This window comes from Gossypium hirsutum, chromosome A02, assembly GCF_007990345.1.
Source record: "Gossypium hirsutum isolate 1008001.06 chromosome A02, Gossypium_hirsutum_v2.1, whole genome shotgun sequence".
Lineage (NCBI taxonomy): Eukaryota > Viridiplantae > Streptophyta > Magnoliopsida > Malvales > Malvaceae > Gossypium > Gossypium hirsutum.
Genome location: NC_053425.1, coordinates 3,164,801 through 3,188,405, shown reverse-complemented (window position 1 = coordinate 3,188,405; position 23,605 = coordinate 3,164,801). Strand labels below are relative to the sequence as shown.

Here is a 23,605-nt window from a genome sequence, read left to right as displayed (position 1 = left end):
TAAATTTTTAAAATTAATAATGTTGATTTTAGTGAGTTGGGTTGATTGAATGTGAGTGAGTTAGGGTGGTTTTCAAAAGGAGAATAGGGTCAATAGGCACTAGAGTTTGATTTTTGGTGTGTCTTTCGATGCTTATGTTAGTACCGATACAAATGATAGAAAGCAAGAGATATGGTTTTAGTCAAAGGGTCAACATACCTTGCTAAGAATTGTGTATAGGTATTTATAGGCTTTCCATTCCCTTCCCGCATTTGCGTGCCTAAAGCTAACAACTTTGTGCATGGCTTATTTTATAAATTTAGGATTGTTAGACCCCTTAATGATTTTGTGCTTGTTGATTGAGTTAGAAACGGAACTTGTGGTGTTGAGATCTAGTGCCCTTAGTGTAGTGATATTGTCAAATGTACTCGTAATTTTTGAACAAATTGGTTTAATAAAATCTCATCTTTCTCATTAATATCTTTTGTATAATGTACTTAATGGTTTTTGCAAGCAAAATGAAAGAAAATATTAGCTCGTTGATTATCTAATGTTTAAATAATATTAAGTTGCAATATATGGTTGATCATAATGCGACAAAGACAACTTATATTAGTAAATAATCTAAATGGTTCATAGTGTAATCGAAATTGAGTAAGTCGATTAAAAGATTAATATGTCATCTATCAAGTCCAAATAGGAAGATACCTTGTCTTGGGTATTGAAGAGGATGATTCCTGAAAGATAGAGACTTAGATGTGATTGTTTGGACTGACAGAACATTGGATAGGACCAGATTAGAGTAAATATAAATTTATTCACTTGTGACACTCATTATCCCAAGTAGAGTAAATATAGATTTATTCACTTGGGACACTCATTATCTGTCTTACCTCAATACTGAGTAAGTGAAGGACTATGTGTGTGCGACTTGTATATTGTAATGTATTAAAAAATCGATTTCATTTAGTAATAGAGTTGAAAGTTGGTGTTTGGGCATACGACTTTTGCTTGATATAACTTCACTTAAAATAGTGGAATTCATAGCTCAATAAATGGTAAATGACATCCTCTAATTGACATTATATGACAGATGGAAAAGTAACGTTACCACAAGTCATTTGTTTAAAGACGAATGATTCAATTACTATGTGTTAGTAATTGATTTTTTCATGGAAGAAGTTGTAATAGTTTGCATGATATAAAATAGGATCATGTTGGGAGAACGAATTTTATCCCAAAGAGATTAAGGATGTCTTATGAGGGTAACACGCATATGACAAAGTCATTGGACGAACACTCAATGAAGTAATTTTTGTAATGGTATATTATGGGGAGAGCTTAGTCATGGTACTTTAGTGGAATGACCGCATGACTAAATAATGTTGTAATTAATTGAAAAAGAGTCGGAAATTAATTACAATTATTTGAGTCCTAATTATATATATCTGATTGGTCCTTTTGCTAGCTCGACATATCCTTGATGGCTTGCATTTGAATTGATGATGTGAATATATGAAAATGATATATTAGAAAAATAGATCGCATTTATCACTATCCGCAACGAATGTATTTTCTTGCGCTAAATAAGAGATGCATTAGAGATTAAATTAATTTCTTCAAATTATTATTTAATTAAATAATTGAAGTTCGAAGTGAAGATTAAATTAATTAGTGATCATAGTTTCATAGTGTAAATAAATTTATTTACTCATAGATTTTAATATAATAAAGTCATCATGATTTTCATGAGATTAGAATCGAGTTGATAAAATAATATAATTAAGCTAATTAATTAAATTAATTGAATAAATAATATTTTGACAATTAGAAAATTGTTTGTTGGATTGGATAAATTATAAGTTTATCTAAAGAATAAATAACATATATAATTGAACCTAATACATGACGAGATCCAAGTAAGCCTAATATATAATAGTGGGTGACAAAGCTTAATCCTAGAAAAGGGTTGTCACCGCCCACTATATGTACTCCTTATAGGAGTAATTTTATAATTAAAATATTAATTTTCGATCACACATCGTTTGATTGAAACTCTAGCAAGTTGAGGTCGAGATTAGTGAAGAAAATTGAAATGTTGCAGGTTATAAATGACTTATTCCACTTATTTAGGGAAAAAAAACAAATATTTCAAGTAAAATATTCATTATTATAAATATCATAAACACTCAATTGTAGAATAATAAATTAAACTTCCACTTGGTAATAAAACTGTTTTCTAAACTGTTTTTTCCAAGAATGTGGGAGAAGGACAAGATGCTTAGTGAAGATGCATTTGTACTCTGTTAGGGAAATTCCTTTATACCCTTGGTTGGCTTTTTATCATTTGACTAGTCTGCATAATAAGTTTTTATTTCCTTATTTGGGTTTGAGCATGTGCTTGTTACTCTGTGTTTAAGCCCATGAAGTGTTTTGGATAAATAATAGTCCCCCATTTGAAGTGGCTTGTAGAAGACCAATAATAATGTTGCTATTGAGTATTGTGAGAGTTGGCACCTTTTCAATGGTGACTGACACGCTAGCCTTGGGGATAATGTGCAATAATGAGGGGAAGAATGATCATTGTAGAGTGGCACCACATGAATGGGATGTGTAGTGTTGTAGTTATATATTTTATTTGCAATGTTTCTGTGATTTTTTCATTCCCTGTCGCTTCTTCTTTTCTTGGTTTCTTTCTTCTTGAGTTAAAAATGTAAAGTGTGATGAGAAAGGGTACCACCAGGGTCATTCTCCTTCAGCTGCTGCTGGTGTTATTCCCCATTCTGTAGATACGTATAGTTTGGAGTGAAAGGTAGAGACTATAGTAGGGTTCTACGAGGGATGAAAAAATCATTTGTTCTTTTATTGACAAATTTTTAGGGAAGGTTTTCACTTACCACTTCAGCCATTCTTTTATGAAGTGCTGAATTTGAATGGTCTATGTCGAAACCATTTTCAAATCGAGTTTTGGAAGATGGGAATCGATTTTAAAAAATGAAAATGGGAGTCGCCACCAATCTTTTTAGGTGTGATTGGATCACCTTTAAAACATTTTGTTTTAAAATCACTAGTTTTGGTCCACGAAATAAAAGAACGGGTTCGGGAGTCGGTTACGTACGAGGAAGGATTAGCACCCTCGTAATGCCCAAAAATTGGTACCTAATTGATTATCAAATGTCTTTAATGTCGGAAATTTAAAAAATTTTAAGATATAATCCTCTTTAAAATACTTTGATTTTGAAAATTTGGGTTCACTCGTATCAAAACATTGACATTAAGTTAACCTTTTGAAAATCCCTATCTCAAAACGACAAATCGCCACATCTAATAAGTTAGGACACAACGCTTTGAAATTCCAAGATAGTTGCTCGTATTTTGAAAATCTTAAAAACTTAGAAGGGTACTTGACTATTCGAACTCAACGAGAAAAGTTGCAACCCAATAAGTTAGGGCACTACTTTTCTCGAAGCTTTCAAATACTAAACATTGCCTTTTTATTTTTATAAAACTTTTAAATATTGTTTTAAATGACCTTTTAGAGTGACAATTCTATATTACGAAACATAGATATTCAAATAGCGTATATTACAAAGTATTATAACACTTTATATAAGTGCAATCACTATATAGAGGGTAAAATAGAATAATAAAAATAATCATGCTAAGCAAATAGGAATATACCCAAAAGAAAGCATAATAAATGCACTAATTATATACAATATATCATAAATAAAACATTAAATAATATAAAAAACATGGTAAATATTAATATGTAAAATATGTATGAGTAAAAATAGATGACATGCATAGCAAATGGATAAATAGAATCTACATAAAATATAAAATATACAATCCAATAATTTAATGTACACATGAATGGATTAATAAATGAAATGATGCATATAATACAATATATCAATGTACATATATAAAAATATGCATTTGAAAGTAAATTATAAAAGTCTAAGATATTACATAACATATGAAATACATAACATAATAATACATTAATTCTAAAGTAAAAACAAATATTGTATAATAATAAAAAAAACATAAGTTTTAAAAATATACGTATAATATAAACAATTGATAAATAGAATGAGCATATAAAAAATGTGATATTTAATAATAAATTTAAAATATAATATATAATAAAAAATATATTTATAAGAATAATAATTATATAAAAAATATAAAATATATTGGTTTAGAAAAATAATGTATAAAATATCAAATATGTAAAATAATTTATATTTATAATGAAATGATTATATAATATATATACATGCATAGAAAATATATATTTGAAAATAAACTATATAAAAAGGTTAAATATTATGATATATAAAATACATAATCAAATGTATAAAAGATAGGAAAAAATATACATATTTGAAAAATGAAGAAATTAAAATAAAAAAGGGTTGAAAAGCTAAGATAGACGAAGAATAAAATAAGAACAAACCACAGAGAGTAAGAACGCAAGAAGGAGAGAAATTTGAGTGAATGCTCTCAAGAATTCTTATTGCTTCCCAAAACTCAAGTGTGTGTCCTTTACAATGAAGGGAGAGGCCTCTATTTATAGTTGAGCCTCCCCAAATCCAACGGTACAGATAAATTACATCAACGGTTAAGATTAAAGTATATCTACAAATTAAATCTCCAAGATTACAAAATCATATCTTCTAAGATTGTATATCATATCTAATATTGCAATCATATCTAAGATTGTATCATATCTAAGATTGCAATCATATCTAAGATTGTATCATATCTAAGATTGCATATCACATCTAAGATTGCATATCATTGAAGATTATATTTCCATATGAGTCAAGCTTGTAGATGGACCTTAAATCTTTTCAAGTAATGGGCCATTCCGATCGGGCCAAATTATATTTGTAATTCTGGACTGAACTTGGACTTCATTTTTTTGGGATTTATTATTTTAAATACTGAAATGGGCCGGGCAAAATTGAGTGTCTACAGTCTAAACCCTAACAATATTACCTAAGGACAGTGAGCTACTTTACTTGCTGTTGCGAAAAGAAATGGAATCCTTTTGCGAGGGTTATCCCCCCACTTATTCTCTTGTAAGTTGAAGTCGAGTTGTTGGTACTACCTGCAAACATAGCATGTAAGGATGTTTGTAGGGCTGAAAGATTATGACTGGATGGATAAAGCAACATATTTCTGTTGGAAAACATGGTCGTGCACCAAGCTTGTAAATATGCAATTAAATATGTGAATATGAAGTAAACTATCTGCAAGTATATAGATCAAATTGTAATATAGTTAACCTATAATGGAATACTTGAAAAGTATTTCGAGTATTGTACCTAATGGATTACTATATTGGAAAAAATTATTACTAAATTAATTACCTAAAAATAATTACAATTGAGTTACAAATTAGAAGTGCTGGTTCAAAATTGAAATAACAATAAATCAAATTAAATTAACTAACCTAAACTAACCTATCAGAATTTCCTACTCCTAGTTTCAACGATGCGAGCTCCTAGCCTAGAATCAATTAAATTCCTAATTGTTAATTAAGCTATTAATTACCCTTAATTGAGAGATTTACCACCCTTAATTGAGAGTACCCTTTCGGTCTCACCCTTAAAATGTGAAAAATTCACTTCTTAATAAAAATGATAAGAAACATCTTCGAGATAGATTATAGAATTATCCTAAAGTTTTACTTATTTTACTTCTCTTGGTATATTAAATTTAATTACTTTAGTTAAACCAATAAAAGAAAATAAAGTTTCTTTGTATTCTAAAAAAAAAAAGTTTTTGCCTACTACTTACTGTTTAATTTTTCATGATTCATTTTTGGTACATAAGTTAATATGTAATGTTGGTATAGTAATACCATTTTATTTGATTTGTGTATACCTTAGAAGGAAAATGAAAAGGAAAAGGAAAAGGAAAAAAGGCTTAATTACATTGAAAGGATTCATATACCAAAAAAATTCAATGTTATTAAATGTGTAAATGGGAGTCTGTGCATTTATAATTGCCTAGTGAAACATTAATCTTCCAAGTGGTTAGCTTCTATGTGCATAAAATCCAACATTATAACTACACCATTTGTTCCACATTAATCCTCAATATCCTTAAGTAATGTATTTTGGTCCAATACTTTGTTTTTTACTCAAATAACTAAGAATTATGTTTTTAAAAAATCCTACTTTTTAGCTCATCATGGAATTATTATTTTTTGAAATTATTACTAATTATTTTTATTTAATTTTTCCTAAAACAATATATCACCCATACTTAAATTCTTTTCTCTCTTACACAAGAAATAACAGTGCAATAGACATAGTCATTTTGGTTTGACACATACAAAAATGTAATTTAATCGATATAATTATTTCATATTTGGTTTTAAATGTGATAGTATCAAATTCGTTTTAATGGTACTTTCAAGGAGAGAATTTAGATTCAAATTTTGGAGATAAAATTGTTGGGAGTGATAATCACAAACTATGAATGGATTACTTTTTGTAAGTAGCTAATGGGCATGGAGATACCATTATTCCAAAAAAAAAAATCTATTTTATTCGAAATCATGTTTTTAATGGAAATAGTTGCTATTTATTCAATTGCTGGTTGAGAAAATGAAGGGGAAAAAATTTCGTTAATAAGTTGAATGATTTACATTATGAGTTCTCTTTACTGAATGAATGGTTAAACGATTTCTTACTCCCATGCTTAAAGCTCGACCATTTGTTCATTTTCTTTATAAAGTCAATATTTCTCTATAAATATTTAATTTCTTAATAAGGTAAGCAATGAGAAAAAGAAAAAAAAAGGAAAAAAAAAATCAAATGGCAGAATTCTAAAAGCTTGAATTCATGATTTCTTACATGCTTTATTGTATAATCAGATTATTGTGGGTTAACTTTCGCTTAAGCTTTTAGATAAGATGGGTGTTTTTACTTGGATGGTTGTGCCTCTGGTCTTTTATGCTATTTTTATGGATGATTATGTAATTGCTGATATTCTTAATGTTGATGAAAATGAACATAATTTACTTCAGCATCTGGATTTGTCCAAAGAAATGGTAGAAAATAAAAGAAATAGGAGGTCTTTAACACTTTTACCTCTACTTGGTTTAGGTGCTGTTGGTGCAGCTGGTGCTGCTGTTACTGGTGTTGCTGCTTTAAAAGGTGCTTCTGCTTTAAAAAGAGCCATACACGAACATCGTGTAGCAAGAGGTGGTGGTAAAGGTGTTGGAGTTGGAGGTAATATAGGAGGACAAGGAGGGTTTGGTGGAAAAGGTGGTGGAAGTGGCAGCGGTAATATTGCTGGTGGTAAAAGTGTTGGATTTGGAGGTAATATAGGAGGACAAGGAGGATTTGGTCGAAAAGGTGATGGAAGCAGTAGCGGTAATATTGCTGGTGGTAAAAGTGTTGGATTTGGAGGTAACATAGGAGGACAAGGAGGGTTTGGTGGAAAAGGTGGTGGAAGTGGTAGCAGTAATATTGCTGGTGGAGTAGGAGGGCAAGGAGGATTTGGAGGAAAAGGTGGTGGAAGTGGTAGCGCTAATGTTGCTGGTGGAGTAGGACAAGGAGGGTTTGGTGGAAAAGGTGGTGGAAGTGGTAGCACTAATGTTGCTGGTGGAGTAGGAGGGCAAGGGGGGTTTGGTGGAAAAGGTGGTGGAAGTAGTAGCGCTAATGTTGTTGGTGGAGTAGGAGGGCAAGGAGGGTTTGATGGAAAAGGTAGTGGAAGTGGTAGCACTAATATTGCTGGTGGAGTAGGAGGGCAAGGAGGGTTTGGTGGTAAAGGTGGTGGAAGTGGAGGTGGCAGTGCTAATGTTGCTGGTGGATTTGGAGGGAAAGGAGAATTTGGTGGAAAAGGTGGTGGAACTGGTAGCGCTAATATTGCTGGTGGATTTGGTGGGCAAGGAGGGTTTGGTGGAAAAGGAGGTGGAAGTGGTAGCGCAAGTGATAGAGCTAATGTTGCTGGTGGAGTAGGAGGGCAAGGAGGGTTTGGTGGAAAAGGTGGTGGAAGTGGTAGTGCTAATGTTGCTGGTGGAGTAGGAGGGAAAGAAGGGTTTGGTGGAAAAGGTGGTGGAAGTGGTAGTGCTAATGTTGCTGATGGAGTAGGAGGGCAAGGAGGGTTTGGTGGAAAAAGTGGTGGAAGTGGCAACGCTAATGTTGCTGGTGGAATAGGAGGGAAAGGAGGGTTTGGTGGAAGTGGTAGCACTAATGTTATAGGTGGAGTAAGAGGACAAGGTCAGTTTGGTGGAAAAGGTGGTGGAAGTGGTAGCGCTAATGTTGCTAGTGGAGTAGGAGGCCAAGGAGGGTTTGGTGGAAAAGGTGGTGGAAGTGGTAGAGGTGACTTGCATTTTGGTGGTAATTTTCATTTTGGTTTAGGAGGAGGAGGAGGGTTTGGTGGAGGCAACTGATGCACATTACAAACAAAGATATTTAATTACCGAATTCTAGTTACATTTCCTTATAAATAATAACAGTTGGTTATTTGTGTTTCACTTATTTTTATTCAGTGAAACCTTAAATGAGAGATTTTGTTAATCCTCCGCATGCTATGCATAGGTGGTTTGTACTATGTACTTTCCTAATATTAATGTGAATCTTTGTTATAGAGAATAAAATGAGAATATATTAAAATCTTAAAAAAAATGGGTTTAAGAGTTCAGTTGCATATGAGTTTATGTTCTTACAATACCCGTTATCAAAATGATTCCAAATAAAATGTGTTATCCATAATTTTTAAGTAATGAAATCAAATTCCACATATAATAAATATTTCTCTCAAATCAAAAGTATTATTTTTTTAATTTTTTTTATAAATGAAATGAAATTTCTTTTTTTTTTTACATCCAAAGTTGTCAGTATCCCTTTGGCATATTGAAGGAATTTGAGGGTGTATTCTATGGAAAATTTCATTCTATTCATCTAGTGTATTCCTTTGCCATTAATAAGCTTGTAGTGCTTTCTCGACACCCCGATGGTGAGCTAATATATTTTTATTGCTTGGGACTATTGCCATTGAATGAATTGAAACAATATTTGTATGCAAATTAAGCAATGCCACGATTAGTGTCTACTGCTTCAGGGACTATTGAAGAAGAAATAAGAACACAACAATTTATTTACATAATTCGGTTTCTCCAAGTTTATTGTTCCTAGAGAGACAATCCACTATCTTAACAATTTGTATAATAAGTGGTTACAAGCTTTAGCATTCGCTAGATTAGAAACCTCACTTTTTCACCTAAGATCTACATCACTCTCCTCTATGTTTCCTTCAGGAAACTTCGGCTAAAAATAAAGTAAACCACTTGATTTCACACTCCTTTATGATCAAAATAAGTGCTCTCTAATCTATATAACACCTATACTAGTCTCTTGAATGCATAAGCAACTTTGCTAGTATACTAGATCAGTTATAATCAACCTTCCATCAAAGTAGCAAGATAATAAGCTCTGAGAATATCTTTAATAAGTTCTAGATAAGTCTCGAATCTTCAAGATATGTTCCCATTGTTTGTTCGATTCAATCCAATCTCCTGAAAATAGGGAAGTTGATTTCCTCGATCTAATCCTAACCAATCTTTAAGATATGCTCCTATAATATGTTTGGATATCATAGACGGGCAAGCACACATCCAAGGTATCAGTAATGATCTAAGCCCATGATTTTTTTTTGAAAATTTTCTAACTTCATATATGGTAAGTTTACATGGTTAAGTAGTGCTAGACATTAGTGGGTACTACTCCTTTTCACTCCTCATAAATTTTCTCAACAATTTTTAATTTTTAAAATTAATAATGTTGATGTCAACTTTTTAGTTTAAAAAGGGTTTGGTGGAAAAGGTGGAGTAGGAGGGCAATGAAGGTTTGGTGGAAAAAAAGGAGGAAGTGGGAGTACTAATTTTGCTGGTGGAGAAAGAGGGCAAGTAGGGTTTGGTAGAGGTGGTGCTATTGGTGCAAGTGGTGGTGGAACAAGAGGACAAGCATGGTTTGGCAGAAATATTAGTGGAAGTGGTTGCACTAGTGTTTTTGGTGACATAGGTGTGTAACAACCCAATTTCTAGTGGTGTCGAAAAACATAATTTCGGGATCTCGTTTATGTAAACCGAACCCGTAAATGTTAAATAGGAATATTTGTAGAGTTAGTGTATAGATGAATTGAAATTTGAATTAGTAATTTAATTGAAATTGTGATTAATTAAGATTTAAGGACTAAATTGTAAGTTTAATTGCTATAGATTTTTTATTAGAATAAGGATAAGGGATTTATATAGCAATTACCCAAAGGATTAAAATAAAAAATGAACCTATTTTAAATGGATGATAGTGGGATGTGATGTGAATTATCATTACTTTAAGTTAATTAAGGATTATGACTTAATTAATTAAGTTTAATTAAATTAATTTAAGTATAAACGATAAAATTGGTGAAAAAAGTTGATAAAAAGCATCATTTGTTTCCTTCTTCAACCTACCACGATAGGAGAAGAGAAGAAAATCTTTATTTTCCATTTTGGCCATCAATTAGATAAGAATTTCAAGTCCTTTTCTTGTAATACTTATAAATTCTTATAGATTTGTGATCATAAGAGCTTGATTTAGCTAGCCCATGTACCAATTTGTAAAACTGTTAAAGTTTTGAAAGTTTTGATTGTCGAGAATTAAATGATTTGGGAATTAAATTGATAAAAATTTAGCCTAGTTTACGAAAAATGACTAAACTGTAAAGCTTAACAGTGAGTTTTGCACATTAGGGACCAAATTGAATAAAATGAAAAACTATTATGAAATTTTAGTAGGAATAGAAAATAAATGGTCCCTAATTAATATAAGTGAAAGTGGATTTTAATACAAGGCTTTGGATTGAAAGTTTTGCTTGTTTTGCTTTTAGGGACGATATTGAATAATTTGCAAAATATGCATAAATTGATAATTGATTGTGAATTTGATGTATAATGATAGGGTGATATGTTTTATGATTATTTGTAGCTACCGTTGACATGGATTCATTGAGAGGGAGAGTGAAAGTAGTCGATGGGTAGCTAAAATTTCTGGTTTGTACATTTATAATTTAAGTCGTGTGAATAGTTTGCATTTTCATGTTAATTGCATGTGGGAGTACCAAGGTTAGCAAATGGTGATAATATAGGTTATTAAATTGAGCTTGAATGTGAATTTTTGGAATAGAGGACTAAACTAAGTAAATTGCAAAATAACATGAATCGCTAGAAAAATGATATGTATTATGATTTGGGTAGAAATGTATTGAATGATATGAAATATATGTGATATGATAATGAATTAGATTGTGATGGTGAAAATGATTGGAAATTGATATGTGTACTAAAATGTAAATGGAATTGAATATTGATACCTATTATCTAATCGGGTGGAGTCGAATATAGTTGACATATCATGGGATTGGTTTGTGTACAAATTATGTGCCAGGATGCACTTTATGTGTCATGATGTGTTATTATCGCATTAATAATGTAGCACCTTACCCCCAGCTTAGACGTTATGGTCAAATCTTGAGGTATTACGCTTACGGTTTAGAAACCCAAATTAAAATCTAGCTTTGGAAATCGTGTTATCTAGCAATAGTCTTACATGTTTTTTTTAGAAATCACGCGCAAAACTTATTTATTTTACAAAAAATCACTTAATTTGATACTTAATGTTGTAGCAAAAATTTTGGAGTTGATAATTTGAAAACTGTGATTTTAATAAGTGAAAACATATTATTTTACCGATTATTGAAAACAAAATCCACCAAAAAATCCAAAAACTGAAGAATAAGTCCAAAACATTTATATAACCCAGAATTAAGGCTTCGTTTGTTTCACTGAAAATGACTTCTAAAATATGATTTCTAGAAAATGATTTACTTTTCTGGAAAATCTAATATTTTCAGGTGTTTGGATGAATCTGTGTAAAATATTTTTGTTGTTTGGTTGATTTCTTAAAAATATTTCATAAAAGTTGTTTTCAATTAAACAAACATACATTTGAGATTTTTTTTATTTTTTCATTGTTTAATTGAATTTTTTATCTATAATTTTATATTTTACATTATTTTTGCATATATTAAAAATATTATGTTAAATTCAGATTAATTACGTCATTTTTTAATTATATGACTACTAAGTGAGTATTTTTTATTTAAAAATGTGACATCAATAAAATTGACAAAAAAAATTAATGATGTCAACAATTGGATTTGATTTTTAAATTTGAAAAGTAAATGGACTAAATTCTTAGAAATAAAAGTAAAAAGACTAAATTACAAATCTGTGAAGTATATATAGACTTATGACATATTTTAACCTTTATATTACAAAACATTTATTATTAATATATTTATAATTGTAATAAATATTTATTATTGAAATATTAATGTTGAATATTTTCAATAATATGTGAATAATATTATTTAAAATTATTATTTTTAAAATTTATTATTAAAATAAAATTGAAATATTAAATAATTTATTAAAATAATAAATTGAAATATTAATAATGTATTATATGGCCAAATATAAATAATTAAATATGTATGTTTAATAATATTAAAAAATATAATATTTTAAATATTTTTAAAAATAAAAATAAAAATTATTATTAATATAATAATATTAAGCTTGATTTAAGTTAATTTTTATATAAAAATTAAAATTATCTACAGATGAGCTCTTTTCCGGAAGTCATTTTCAATCGACCAAACTATTTTCTGTGAAACAAACACAGGAAAATGCAAAAAATATTTTCTGTAAAACCTTTTACATGTAAACAAACGGACCCTAAACTTAAAATTGTGTTCTTTTTAATTAACCTGAATCTAATTCAAGCTCCCACACGTCGCTCGATTAGATGTTTACTAATTACCTGAGAGGATGAAATTTTTTGGGTGAGGTAACAAAGCTCAGTGTACAACTTAGCCTACATACAAAAGTAGATAACAGGCAGTCAAATAGAAATCAATAATTGAACAAACACGAATGGCATGATTATGTCAATGCAGAATTTTTTAGAAAAACACAATGCATATTTTCAGAAAGTATTCCTACCAAACTCCGCTACACACCAAATAGAGTTACCCAGAACTCGTCCAGCCAAAACACACCAACATATAGTTGTGGAACAATGCCACTAGAGTAACAGATAAATTGCCAGAACATATATGGGTGGTCGAACCACCATAATTGCAGTCAAGCTGCCATAACAGATATGTGGTTATACCAACTGATAGTGCAGATCATTAAAACTTCCTCCTTACAATATCATCGCTACCCCATGCAATGTGACATGGCATGCAAATTCAGAATCAGAATAGTAAGCATGTTGAACATGCAATCATGTATTTAACAGAAATCAGTAGGCATGAAATTTCATGCTTTGCACAACAAATATGTCCGACTTCAATAACAACAAATCAATTAAATCAGAATAGCAACAACGTCATATGCTATGAGAATTGGAACAAAACATAACTAATCAATAATCGTATATACTTAGCTAATAAGAAACATGCTAACGATGCTCACAGAAGTAGCACATACAGAAGCAAAATATCAGATTTCATATTTAAAAGTCATACATATCACATTACAGCTCCTACGAAGTGGCTAATCTCGAATTGCACTTCAACTATGGCCCTAACCAAAATATACAGAAAATGATGTTTATGTGACCCACACGGCCTAGCACACACCCGTGTGGCCTACACAGCCTACTTAGCCCAACTTATGTGATCCACATGGCTGTGTGGCATCGATAGTGAGTTTTTTGATTCTGCGTTGTTCGCTATTTTTCAAGATTATCGTCATACACCTGATTGTTTCTGAAACACGACATTACAACACACTTTCAGATCCTAAAACAACAATCAAAATAACTAATTAGCAACCATATCAAATCCGAATTAATCACTCAGCCTTTACTCGATTAGAGTATTCGACCACAACCGTTAGGGCTTGTCTACCATAGCAACAACATACCCAACGAGTCCTTAAACTGTATTATGCGATTTTTTACCCAAAGGTGCAACAATTCCTAACACATAATTCACCGACGGAGTGTCTGTCACAAAATCTCCACCTAATAGAACACAAAACAATTACATTACCCGATTGGCCAATTAATCAAAATCATCTATCACCCTTGGAGAAAACACGAAAACAAAATTCCTAAATGAAATACATGGAACTTACCAAATGATAAATCGACCGTAATGAAATGTCACAAGAGCAGGGGACAGCCAAAAGAACACTAGGATTAACAACACTTAGAATAACAATAATGTAATCGAAGGTAATTGGAAAGTAGCAAAGAGAAGGAAAAATGACAGAAGGGATTTTTTCCCGAGAGCCAGTATAGCAAAATGGAAAAAAAATGAGCATGGGAGAAGTGGAGAAAGAATAGGGACGGCAGAAGGAGAGAAGTGGGAGAGAGAAAATCGCTAGGGACTGTTTTGTGGAGAAAAATTAAGAGATTATCTCTCCAGTCCCACAAACTCCTCCCTTAATATCATCAAATTAGGTTGTTTTGAATTCAAATCCGACTCAAACAATGAGCATGGACAACTCAACAAAGAGAAGCAAAAATAATTTCATTTTTTGTACACCACAAGATTCAAACATGAGACCAATTGATAAGCTAAAATTTTACCACTAAACCAATAAGCTCATCATTGTTAACAAACTAACAAGAATAAAAGAGAACCCTTACAAGCCAAGTCAAATATAGATTCAAAAATTAATAGAAAAATTTTAAAGGAAAAAAATTTGAACACAAGCCCTCAAACACATAACTAAAACACTTAATCACTAAACCAAATTAAATTACTTAACATGATTTCTACAACATTTATTTCAAAAACAAGACGTGACCACTCTCGACTTACTAACTAAATTTTTGCTAATCCGATTTCTGAGATGTAACAAATAAGGTAGAAAATTTCAAATTAAGAAACTATCCTAAGCAACTATTCCCATCACCGAAACATGAAACTTTTATTAGTGTAAATCGACCCATTTTGAAAATAATTTTCTATTAAGATTGAAATATTGATAGTCCGGTAGATGATTCAGATTTCACTTAATCATTTCTACTCAAACAATCACATTTTCCAATTTTAATTAATTATTATTGCCATTATTTTACCACCTATTTTTACTGAAGCAATTTTCTAAATAAAATTTCAATCTACTTATAATCAAAACATACATCAAATCCTAAGAATTCATCCGAGTTTAATGGTTTTATAAATTACTCCCCACACTGAAGAATCTTATTCATCTCATCCTTGAACAAATAACCAATTATTTTAGTCTCAAATTAAGATTTTAATTATACGACTACAAATGATTATTATTTTTAAAACAAACAACTCACATGATATATTAAAATAATAAAGTGAATATTTGGTACATTAGTAATGTATTTTTTTTAATTCTACAATTAAAGTTATAAATTTGTCATGTGTTCTATTTATTTTTTAATTTTTTATTACACCTTATATACATTTTTCGTCGTCTCAACCCTACCTTTGGAACTTTTAAATTTCACTAACATTGTATCAAATATTTTCTCAAACAATAAATACACAAATATATAAACTAATAAGCTCGAGTAAATATATAATATTATTTGAAATGGATAAATATATATACCCCAGGGATCTGTAGGCAAAGATTCAATCTAGATAAAGCCAAAGTGCCAAAAAATGAATAAGTTGGGTTGCTGGTGGTGGTGGGACGAACTGCTTCCTTTATCGGATCGATTCACTATTGTCGAATTCAAATTGAATTTGGTTCACCTAAATCCAGTCGGCTCAGACTGACTTGGGAAGCTTCGCCCAAAGCTTCAAAATAGTGCATTTAGCTCAGAAGTAAATTAGAAAACCTCCTTTGGCTAATATGCTAAATGAGACACCAAAATGATCCACTCCTCCTCCTCCTCCTCATTCTTTCGAACAAGATGACGAAACTTGAGACTAATATTTCGAACAAGATGACTCTGATTTAGCTTTGGTGACCACTTGATCATCTTGGTTTCTAATATGCTTCCCTCATCATCTATTGTCCTCTTTGGACCGTCAGGACTTGAATGAAGACCACGATTGACTCCAATGAAGCATTGGTCGAAAGTAGTGGTTTCTTTTTCTCCCCTTTTCATTTTTCTTCCTTAGATACTAACTTTGGTTTTCTTTTTATTCCTCTCTTCCTCTGTTGCAGGTTTAGGTTCCAGGGATTTTGTGGGTTATACGGGTTGCAATGGTATAGGCTTTGTAACCCCCCAAAATTCTTTAATTTCTGGATTTATATTTGTGTTAAGTAAGTTGATCTTATTTAGTGGTTAATTGTAATGTTTATATGACCGAAGTTCTGTATTTGAACCCCTGTTTTTAAATTTTGGTACTTTTATTTCATCACCTACTTGTCAATGTTAAGGTTATCTTTAATTTTTCATGAATGGTTGTAAGAATGAGTTTATTAGTTTGATGGTTAAGCATTTTCCATTGTTGATTAAATTCAAATTTTTAGTGGCTGAATAGGATAATAACTTACCAGATTTGTTAGGAATGAGTAAGTTAATATTTTGTTCTTTTTAAAAACAAAAGGAAAATAACCCTAAAATTACTCCCCAAGTTTACTGTCGAACTCCCCACAATTGTCATTCTTCACATTTTCTTTTTTCCATTTTTATTTGTTGTTTCCACTCTCCAACATTTTTTTTTTGTCTTTTCCTATTTTTTCAATTTCACTATTTTTGATTCCTTTGGCCGTTGTTTGTTTTTGCCATACCTCAGTTGTGTCACCGATTCTATAGTGTTGTAGTCTTCTGTGCCATGCTTTCGAGTGTGTAGTTCGTATTTCTACCTTTGTGTAAGTATCAAATATCGTTCCTTTGTAATAATATTTTTTTTATCTCTTTTTATGTGCAAGGTAGGTGATTTTGGTTATTCAATGCCTTCATTTCAATTGTTTCTGCGGATCTTTTAGGTGACGATTGTGGAATGAGTAACCCTCCGGTGAATTAGGTGCTAGTTGTTCGTTTTTTCTTCGAGGTAAATGACCAATTGCCTTTGTTACGGGATGATTCTTCTTATTAAGACCAAATGTCTAACTCTTGTGGTTGAATTAATGATGTGGATTTGAAATTTCGTTGCTAATCAGCTTGTTTTGAATGTCGTTTTTAGTGTGCCATGGTGTCATTATTCAGAATCATTAGGTGTGTGGCCTAACCCTACATGATATATGTGTGTGGTGTTAACTCAAATTTCATAAAATAGTGAAAAACTGAAATTGTCATTGTCACACAGCTGTGTGAGTCACATGGTCGTATGTTTGGTCGTGTGCTAGGTTGTGTGGGCTACAAGTCTAGTCCGGTAGTGTGTGTGGGCCACAAGAGCATGTGGGCTTGTTTCAAGTAGTTTGTTGGGCCTTGCTTGGGCCAAATGTGGGAAATTTTGGAATCTGATTTATGAGTATCCTGTGAGTATGTTTGACCATGTGTGTTCGTATATTGTTATAAGTATGTCTTCGATCAGTAAGACTCAGGGAAAGCTAAAATATTATGCTTATGTTCTATTAACTATTATGTATGAGTACATGTGGCATGAACACTTAGTATGATTTTGCATATGTATTGGGGTGGGATATGATTATGTGATGAAGGAAGTCTAATTCTGGTAGTTTATCTGCACTATAATTCTGGCGGTATACCTGCACTATATATTTTGGCAGCATAGCTACATATTATTTGAGTGGCATACGATCACATTATGGTGCGATGGATGGATGAGTTCTTGTAGCCCTATTTGGTGTGATTGGTTTGACTGAGTTGTGTAGTGGATAGGGGTAGAATTTTCTATATGACATTGCTATGCTAAGCATGTTATAATTTTTGTTTTGTTTGTTTTGATATGTGCATATGTGCATGGTTAAGTAATTTGATTATGTTTATTTGTTTCTGACTGTGGGCCAAGGCACACATTGAGCTTTATAGCTCACCCCATTTGCTTAATAATTTCAAGTAATCCTCAGACTTAAGATCTGACGGCGTTTAGGGGCTCGGATTGGTTATTTTGTATAAAACTTAGTTTGTATTCTTATTTTAAAATTTATGAAATTTTGGACTGTTAGAATGTTTTGCGGACTATATTTGTGGTTTTGGGATTTACAAAGTATTTATTTATTTAAAATTCAGCATGATTTCTGACAATTAAAAATTAAGCTCTCGATTTTCAAAGTTAAACAAGTCTAAGAATTTTTCCGCTACAAAATTTTAATCGGGAATATACGTTTTTACAAAGTAAGTAAATAAAGTCAATTCCACGAAATTTTAATTAAATTGTGTTTTATAAGATGACATTTCAAAACCCTCTTTCACACCTTTCGACTGTCAAATTTTCTTATCAAAGGATTAAAGTAATTTTTTATAAATTTTTTTACTTCAAAATAAATATGTTTTGAAAAAAAAACAATCCAAGTTTTGATATAATAATATAACTTTCAAGATCCGACCACAACATTTAGGCCGAGTTTGGGGTGTTACAAGTCTAGTTTTTATTGTAGGTCTAGGTGGTTTAGGGACTTGGGGTTGAGCGGTGTTATGGAGGTTGATGGAAGGTGATGGTGCTTGAGTGGGGATGGTTGTTTTTGTAATGGAGACGAAAATGAATGCTACAAATAAGGGATTTGCGGGTCTAATTGTGAGTAATTGCTGAGTTGAATAGTTGAGGATTTGGGTAATGGAGAGGGGGTCAAAGTTGAAGGGTTTTGTCTTCGGATGAGCTTGGAGATGGTGGAGATTAGTAGTGTTGTAAGTGGTGGATTGAGGTAGTGTTGAAGTTGATGTTGGGCATAGTGGTGGCTGCGATGATTGTGGTGTATGGTTGGAAAGGTTGAGGTGTAGGGATTTGAGGTTTTAAGGATGATAAATGTGGAAGTATTGAAAGGTTGGTAATGATGAAGGTGAAGGTGATGATGGATTGAGATGATAAGTACCTCGCCTATTTAGGTGTTGTTACCTTTACTTCGCTATGTCAAGACTTCATTGATCACGTCCTCACTAAAAGCAACATTTTGCCAAGGTCGAGTCTCATGGACATATGTATGCATAACATGTGAAGCATTATTTGATCTACCTCATCAATGATAGGTGTTGGATCTTCCCTTGCATAACTCACATGTGCGACATTGTCTAGTCCCATCGCCACCTATTTAAAAAGGTACTATGGTTCTTAAGTGGCAAGACCCAAGTCTAAGACATGTTTGACCTTACGTATAAATATTTGTCTTTAGTCCCTAGAAGGGGCCTTATGCTTCTCCATTTGTCCTTTATCCTTCACTAAGCCTGACCAAACCAAAACTATAACCTTTATCTTGTGGCTCTCAATACACTCTCCACTATTTGAATCGCCACTTCTTCCTTCTACCTTATATTCTCTTAACAATTTGGTGCAATGAGTATGGATTGACATGACTTTTCTTGATTAAAACGTCCTCGAAGATTCAAATATTATTGCATATCCTTCTACCTAGCATGTTGACCAAACTAGTAACTTATAAAGAGCTTACCATCTATATATTGATGTTTATGGAAGCTGGTATTACCAACAACCTCGACATACCGCTAACATTGACTTTTTTCCCACCAAATATCGGTCTAGTACCCACATCTATTGAATAAGCCACTCAAAATTCTCACTCCAACCTTAACCTCTATTTGCAACAAGTTTTGGAATTATAGAAGCAAATGAGGGCCCTAAGTGGTCAAGTGCTCTAGCAAAATTTAAGACGTGAGTAACAATACCAATATTACTAAGACTAACTTCAACAAAATAATGAGACAATAAGGGAACTAATTAAGGGTAGGTAAATGCCCTTTGTCTCCTCTACCCTTTCTATTTCAAAATTAGCAAGATGAAGCTATTTTTTTTGTAAATGCCAAATTTTTGAGGCACATCCCCTACTTAGAATACCAACCAAAGAAAGTCAATCTTTAACAATAATAGTTGTAACACACCTCGCCTGACCTGAGCGCTGAGTCTAAGCTACAGGATGCCACATTCATTGCCGGAGCAACTACCGTCAATTATACAATAAATATCATTCAAACATGCAGTTATATATAAACACATTTACATTATGATACACAATCAAATCTGAGCCTTAATTGAGCTTACGAAAGCTTTTTTGTTGACCTGGGCATGAAATAGGATCAAATTGCAAAGTTTTAAAACTTTAGGGCCGACATCATGACACCACTTCCTCTATGTTTTGACGTCGTCAAAATAATATGTCACGTCTTAACCTTAGACCACTCGATGTTGCAACATGACTCTTTTTCGGTTGACATTGCGACGAGGAAGATAACTTATCGGGACGAGGACTCTGTTTTTGGCAAAATTTAAGTCATTTGGTACCTATTTCAAAAATCTCATCAAACCTAGACATCCTGCTCAACAATTCACCATTTTTACTTGAATTAAACCATACCAAAACATGTCAAAATAAACCATTTAACCATTTTCATTCAATTAATTCAATATAACTTCAATTTTGCACAAAACATACCATTTCAACTTATTCAATTATAAACCATTCAACCAATCAACTAGCTATTCAAAAATCAACATCTCATTTATGCTAAATAAATTACTATTACTATCTCGCAGAATAACAACGTGTGGTGTAATGACCCAAATTTTTGGGTCATCAAAAAATTGAGTTTTTGGGTCTTCGATTTTGAAAATTAGATTCGTAAATATTTATTAGAAATATTTACGAAGTTAAGTAAGAGGTTAATTAGATTTTAATTAAGTAAATTTAGCTTAATCAAGGCTAATTTAGTGAAAGGACTAGACTGAATATAGTGGAAAAGTTTAATTATAAACTATAGAAAATTCAAGGGACTAAATTAGAAAATAAGCCTTAGGAGACAAGTGTGTGGTATGTATGAATACATTTGTATTATTTTAATTGGTACTATGTATAAATAGGTATTTACTTATTTAATAAGAAATAATAATTATAATAATTTAATAATGTAATAATATATATGTTATAATAATAATAGAATAAAGAAAATAAAAATGAATAAAACATAAAGAAAAAGAAAGGAGAAAGGGACGAAACAGAGCAGGGAAAGAAAGAAAGAAAAAGAAAAGGAAAAATTAGGGCTTTGAGGTTTCAAGCTTAATTGGTAAGTCAATTTGATCCATTTTCTTGCAATTTTGATGTCTATGGAATCCTAGGAAAGAATACTACTTGAGTTATGTTGAAATTTAGAAAGTTATTGAATTTTTAAATGTTGATTAAGTTAAAAAATGGAAGAATTAAGTGTTAATTTGATGGAAATTCAAGTTAGAAGTGGGAGAAGGATTAAATTGTGAAAGAAAATATAGGTCTTGCAATAATAGGGATTGAATTGAGAAGATGTTATAATTAGTGTTTTATGCTATAAATTTAAGAGTTGGAATAGTTTAAAATGATAATTGGATGATAATATAGGATTTGTTTTAAAGAAAAAGAATGGTTATGGTGGAAGGACTAAATTGGAATTTAAGTAAAAGATACATGAAAATACAAGAGTGTGGTATTAAATAATATATATTGATAATTTTAAATGTTAAATTTTATGCAACTAACATAGCACCGGAAACATCATCGAAAAATGGAAAGGAGAAAGTGAACGAGGATATCGAGTAAACTCGAGAAATTCGGTTTGTATTTCTATAAACTATACTTAATGATTTAATAAAATGTAATTGTTATTATTAGTAGTTAGAATGTATAATGCATGGTATGATAGAAATTATTACTGCTTTTGTATTGAAATGTAACGATTTGTACACCCTATTAACAAGTGTCGGACTAGTCGGATATAATTGGCATGCCATAGGATTGGAAGTATTCAGGGATATTCCGACTGTGTGTCAATGAGACACTATTTGTGTCGACTATTGTGACTGTTCCGGATTCGTTCCGAAGAGGTACTTTGTACCTAACTATGACTGTTACTGCTATTGTGACTGTTACCCTACAGTGTATTCCGGTTTCGGCCAATAAAACACTGTACATTATCCCCGGTGTGTGGGTTGGATCCGTGTATCCACCAGGTCCGAGTTATGTTAATAGGGGTAATTGAAAGCACTAAAGACAAAGACTGACTGCTATTGATTATGTGATTGTGACTGTTATACAAGTATTGAAAGATATTGAATGATATGAAAAGTATAAAAAGAATTGCTTAAATACATTTAAGAGTTATAAGTTAAAGGTAAGTGATGAAGCTAATAAGATTATGAAATAAAAAGTTATGTTACAATGTATATACATAGCTTATTATTGTATTAAGTATTAGTTTATAGAAATACCACTGAGTGTATACTCAGCGTATGGTATGTTTCCGTGCGCAGATCTAGGTACGAAAGAAAGTTAAGGACTTAGCATCCAAGCCAATCCCGGACTCAAAGTGGTGAATACTTTTCTTTTGGTAGTATGGCATGTACCTAGGTTGTTAAGGTGTTATTTTGTATATGGTAGTTTATAAACATGAAAGTTGTTGAAGCATGGTATGAAATACGCATATTTTGAAAGTTAAACTTATATGAGTTTGACTAGTATGATAATGTTGTATAATTTTGATATGAATTGTGGTATAAAATTCTTAAGAGGTATTGAATGAATGAATGAATATTTGCTAAGTTTGAATGGCATAATGAATGATATTTGATTTAAGAACTATTAGTAAATGTTTGGGCATGAAATAGATATGTTTGGCATGTGAAAATAGCTTAAAAATGGTCAAAAATCATGTTTTCACATGGCCAAGTCACATGGGCGTGTGTCCAGGCCGTGGGAAAAAGTCGGAATCTGCCCATGGTGTAACACCCCGAACCCGAAACCGACACCGGAGTCGAACACGAGGTGTTAACTGACTTTAACCCCTTACAAAATTTATTTTCCAGACACTGCCCAATCTGTGTACTAGTCGTTTTAAAAATCATATATTGAGTTTCGTAACTCGAAAATCAGTTTTGTAATTTTTCCCCGAAACTAGACTCATGTGCCCATCTATGTATTTTTTTCTAGAATTTTTGGTCGGGCCAATTAGTACAGTTTATTAGTCAAAGTCTCCCAAGTTGCAGGGATCGACTACACTGACCTTTGCCCAATACGACTTGAATATCTCCCTACACGGGGCTTCAATACTGATGCCGTTTGTTTCTATGAAAACTAGACTCAGAGAGGAATCTGTACATATATGGTACGACCCCTAATTATCTCTGGTTAATTTATTATGAATTTCCAAAGTCGGAGCAGGGAATCCAGAAACCGTTCTGGCCCTGTCCCACTATAATCTGATTATCTCTTAATATACTGCCCATATGATCTTTTCGTTACTTCCTCAAGAAAACAGACTCATCGAGCTTCGATTACATAATTTATTCATCAATTAATTCCACTCCTACTATTTTTAGTGATTTTTCAATCTCATGACACTGCTGCTGTCAGCATCTGTTACGAAAGTAACTAGGTCCATTTCATGCCTACCCTTGATCCAACTCAATCGAACATTCGTGCCATTTTCGCATGGCTTAAAGT

At 31.8% G+C, this 23,605-nt stretch overlaps 1 protein-coding gene and 2 long non-coding RNA genes across 3 annotated transcripts; 2 read left to right on the top strand and 1 right to left on the bottom strand.

Moving 5' to 3' along the window:
• The first annotated feature begins 6,916 nt into the window (after nt 1-6,916).
• Nucleotides 6,917-8,401, top strand: LOC107960480 (glycine-rich cell wall structural protein). The gene has a single exon (XM_016896821.2). The coding sequence runs from the start codon at nt 6,917-6,919 to the stop codon at nt 8,399-8,401; it is 1,485 nt and encodes a 494-aa protein (XP_016752310.2).
• A 5,138-nt stretch (nt 8,402-13,539) lies between these two features.
• On the bottom strand, nt 13,540-14,537 carry LOC121214689 (uncharacterized). Its single transcript, XR_005910322.1, has 2 exons — nt 14,201-14,537; nt 13,540-14,087 (listed from the first exon to the last, which is right to left on the bottom strand). It is a non-coding gene; the product is annotated as an uncharacterized lncRNA (long non-coding RNA).
• Nucleotides 14,538-15,721: 1,184 nt separating this feature from the next.
• On the top strand, nt 15,722-17,454 carry LOC121214688 (uncharacterized). Its single transcript, XR_005910321.1, has 3 exons — nt 15,722-16,137; nt 16,226-16,267; nt 16,937-17,454. It is a non-coding gene; the product is annotated as an uncharacterized lncRNA (long non-coding RNA).
• Nucleotides 17,455-23,605: the final 6,151 nt, after the last annotated feature.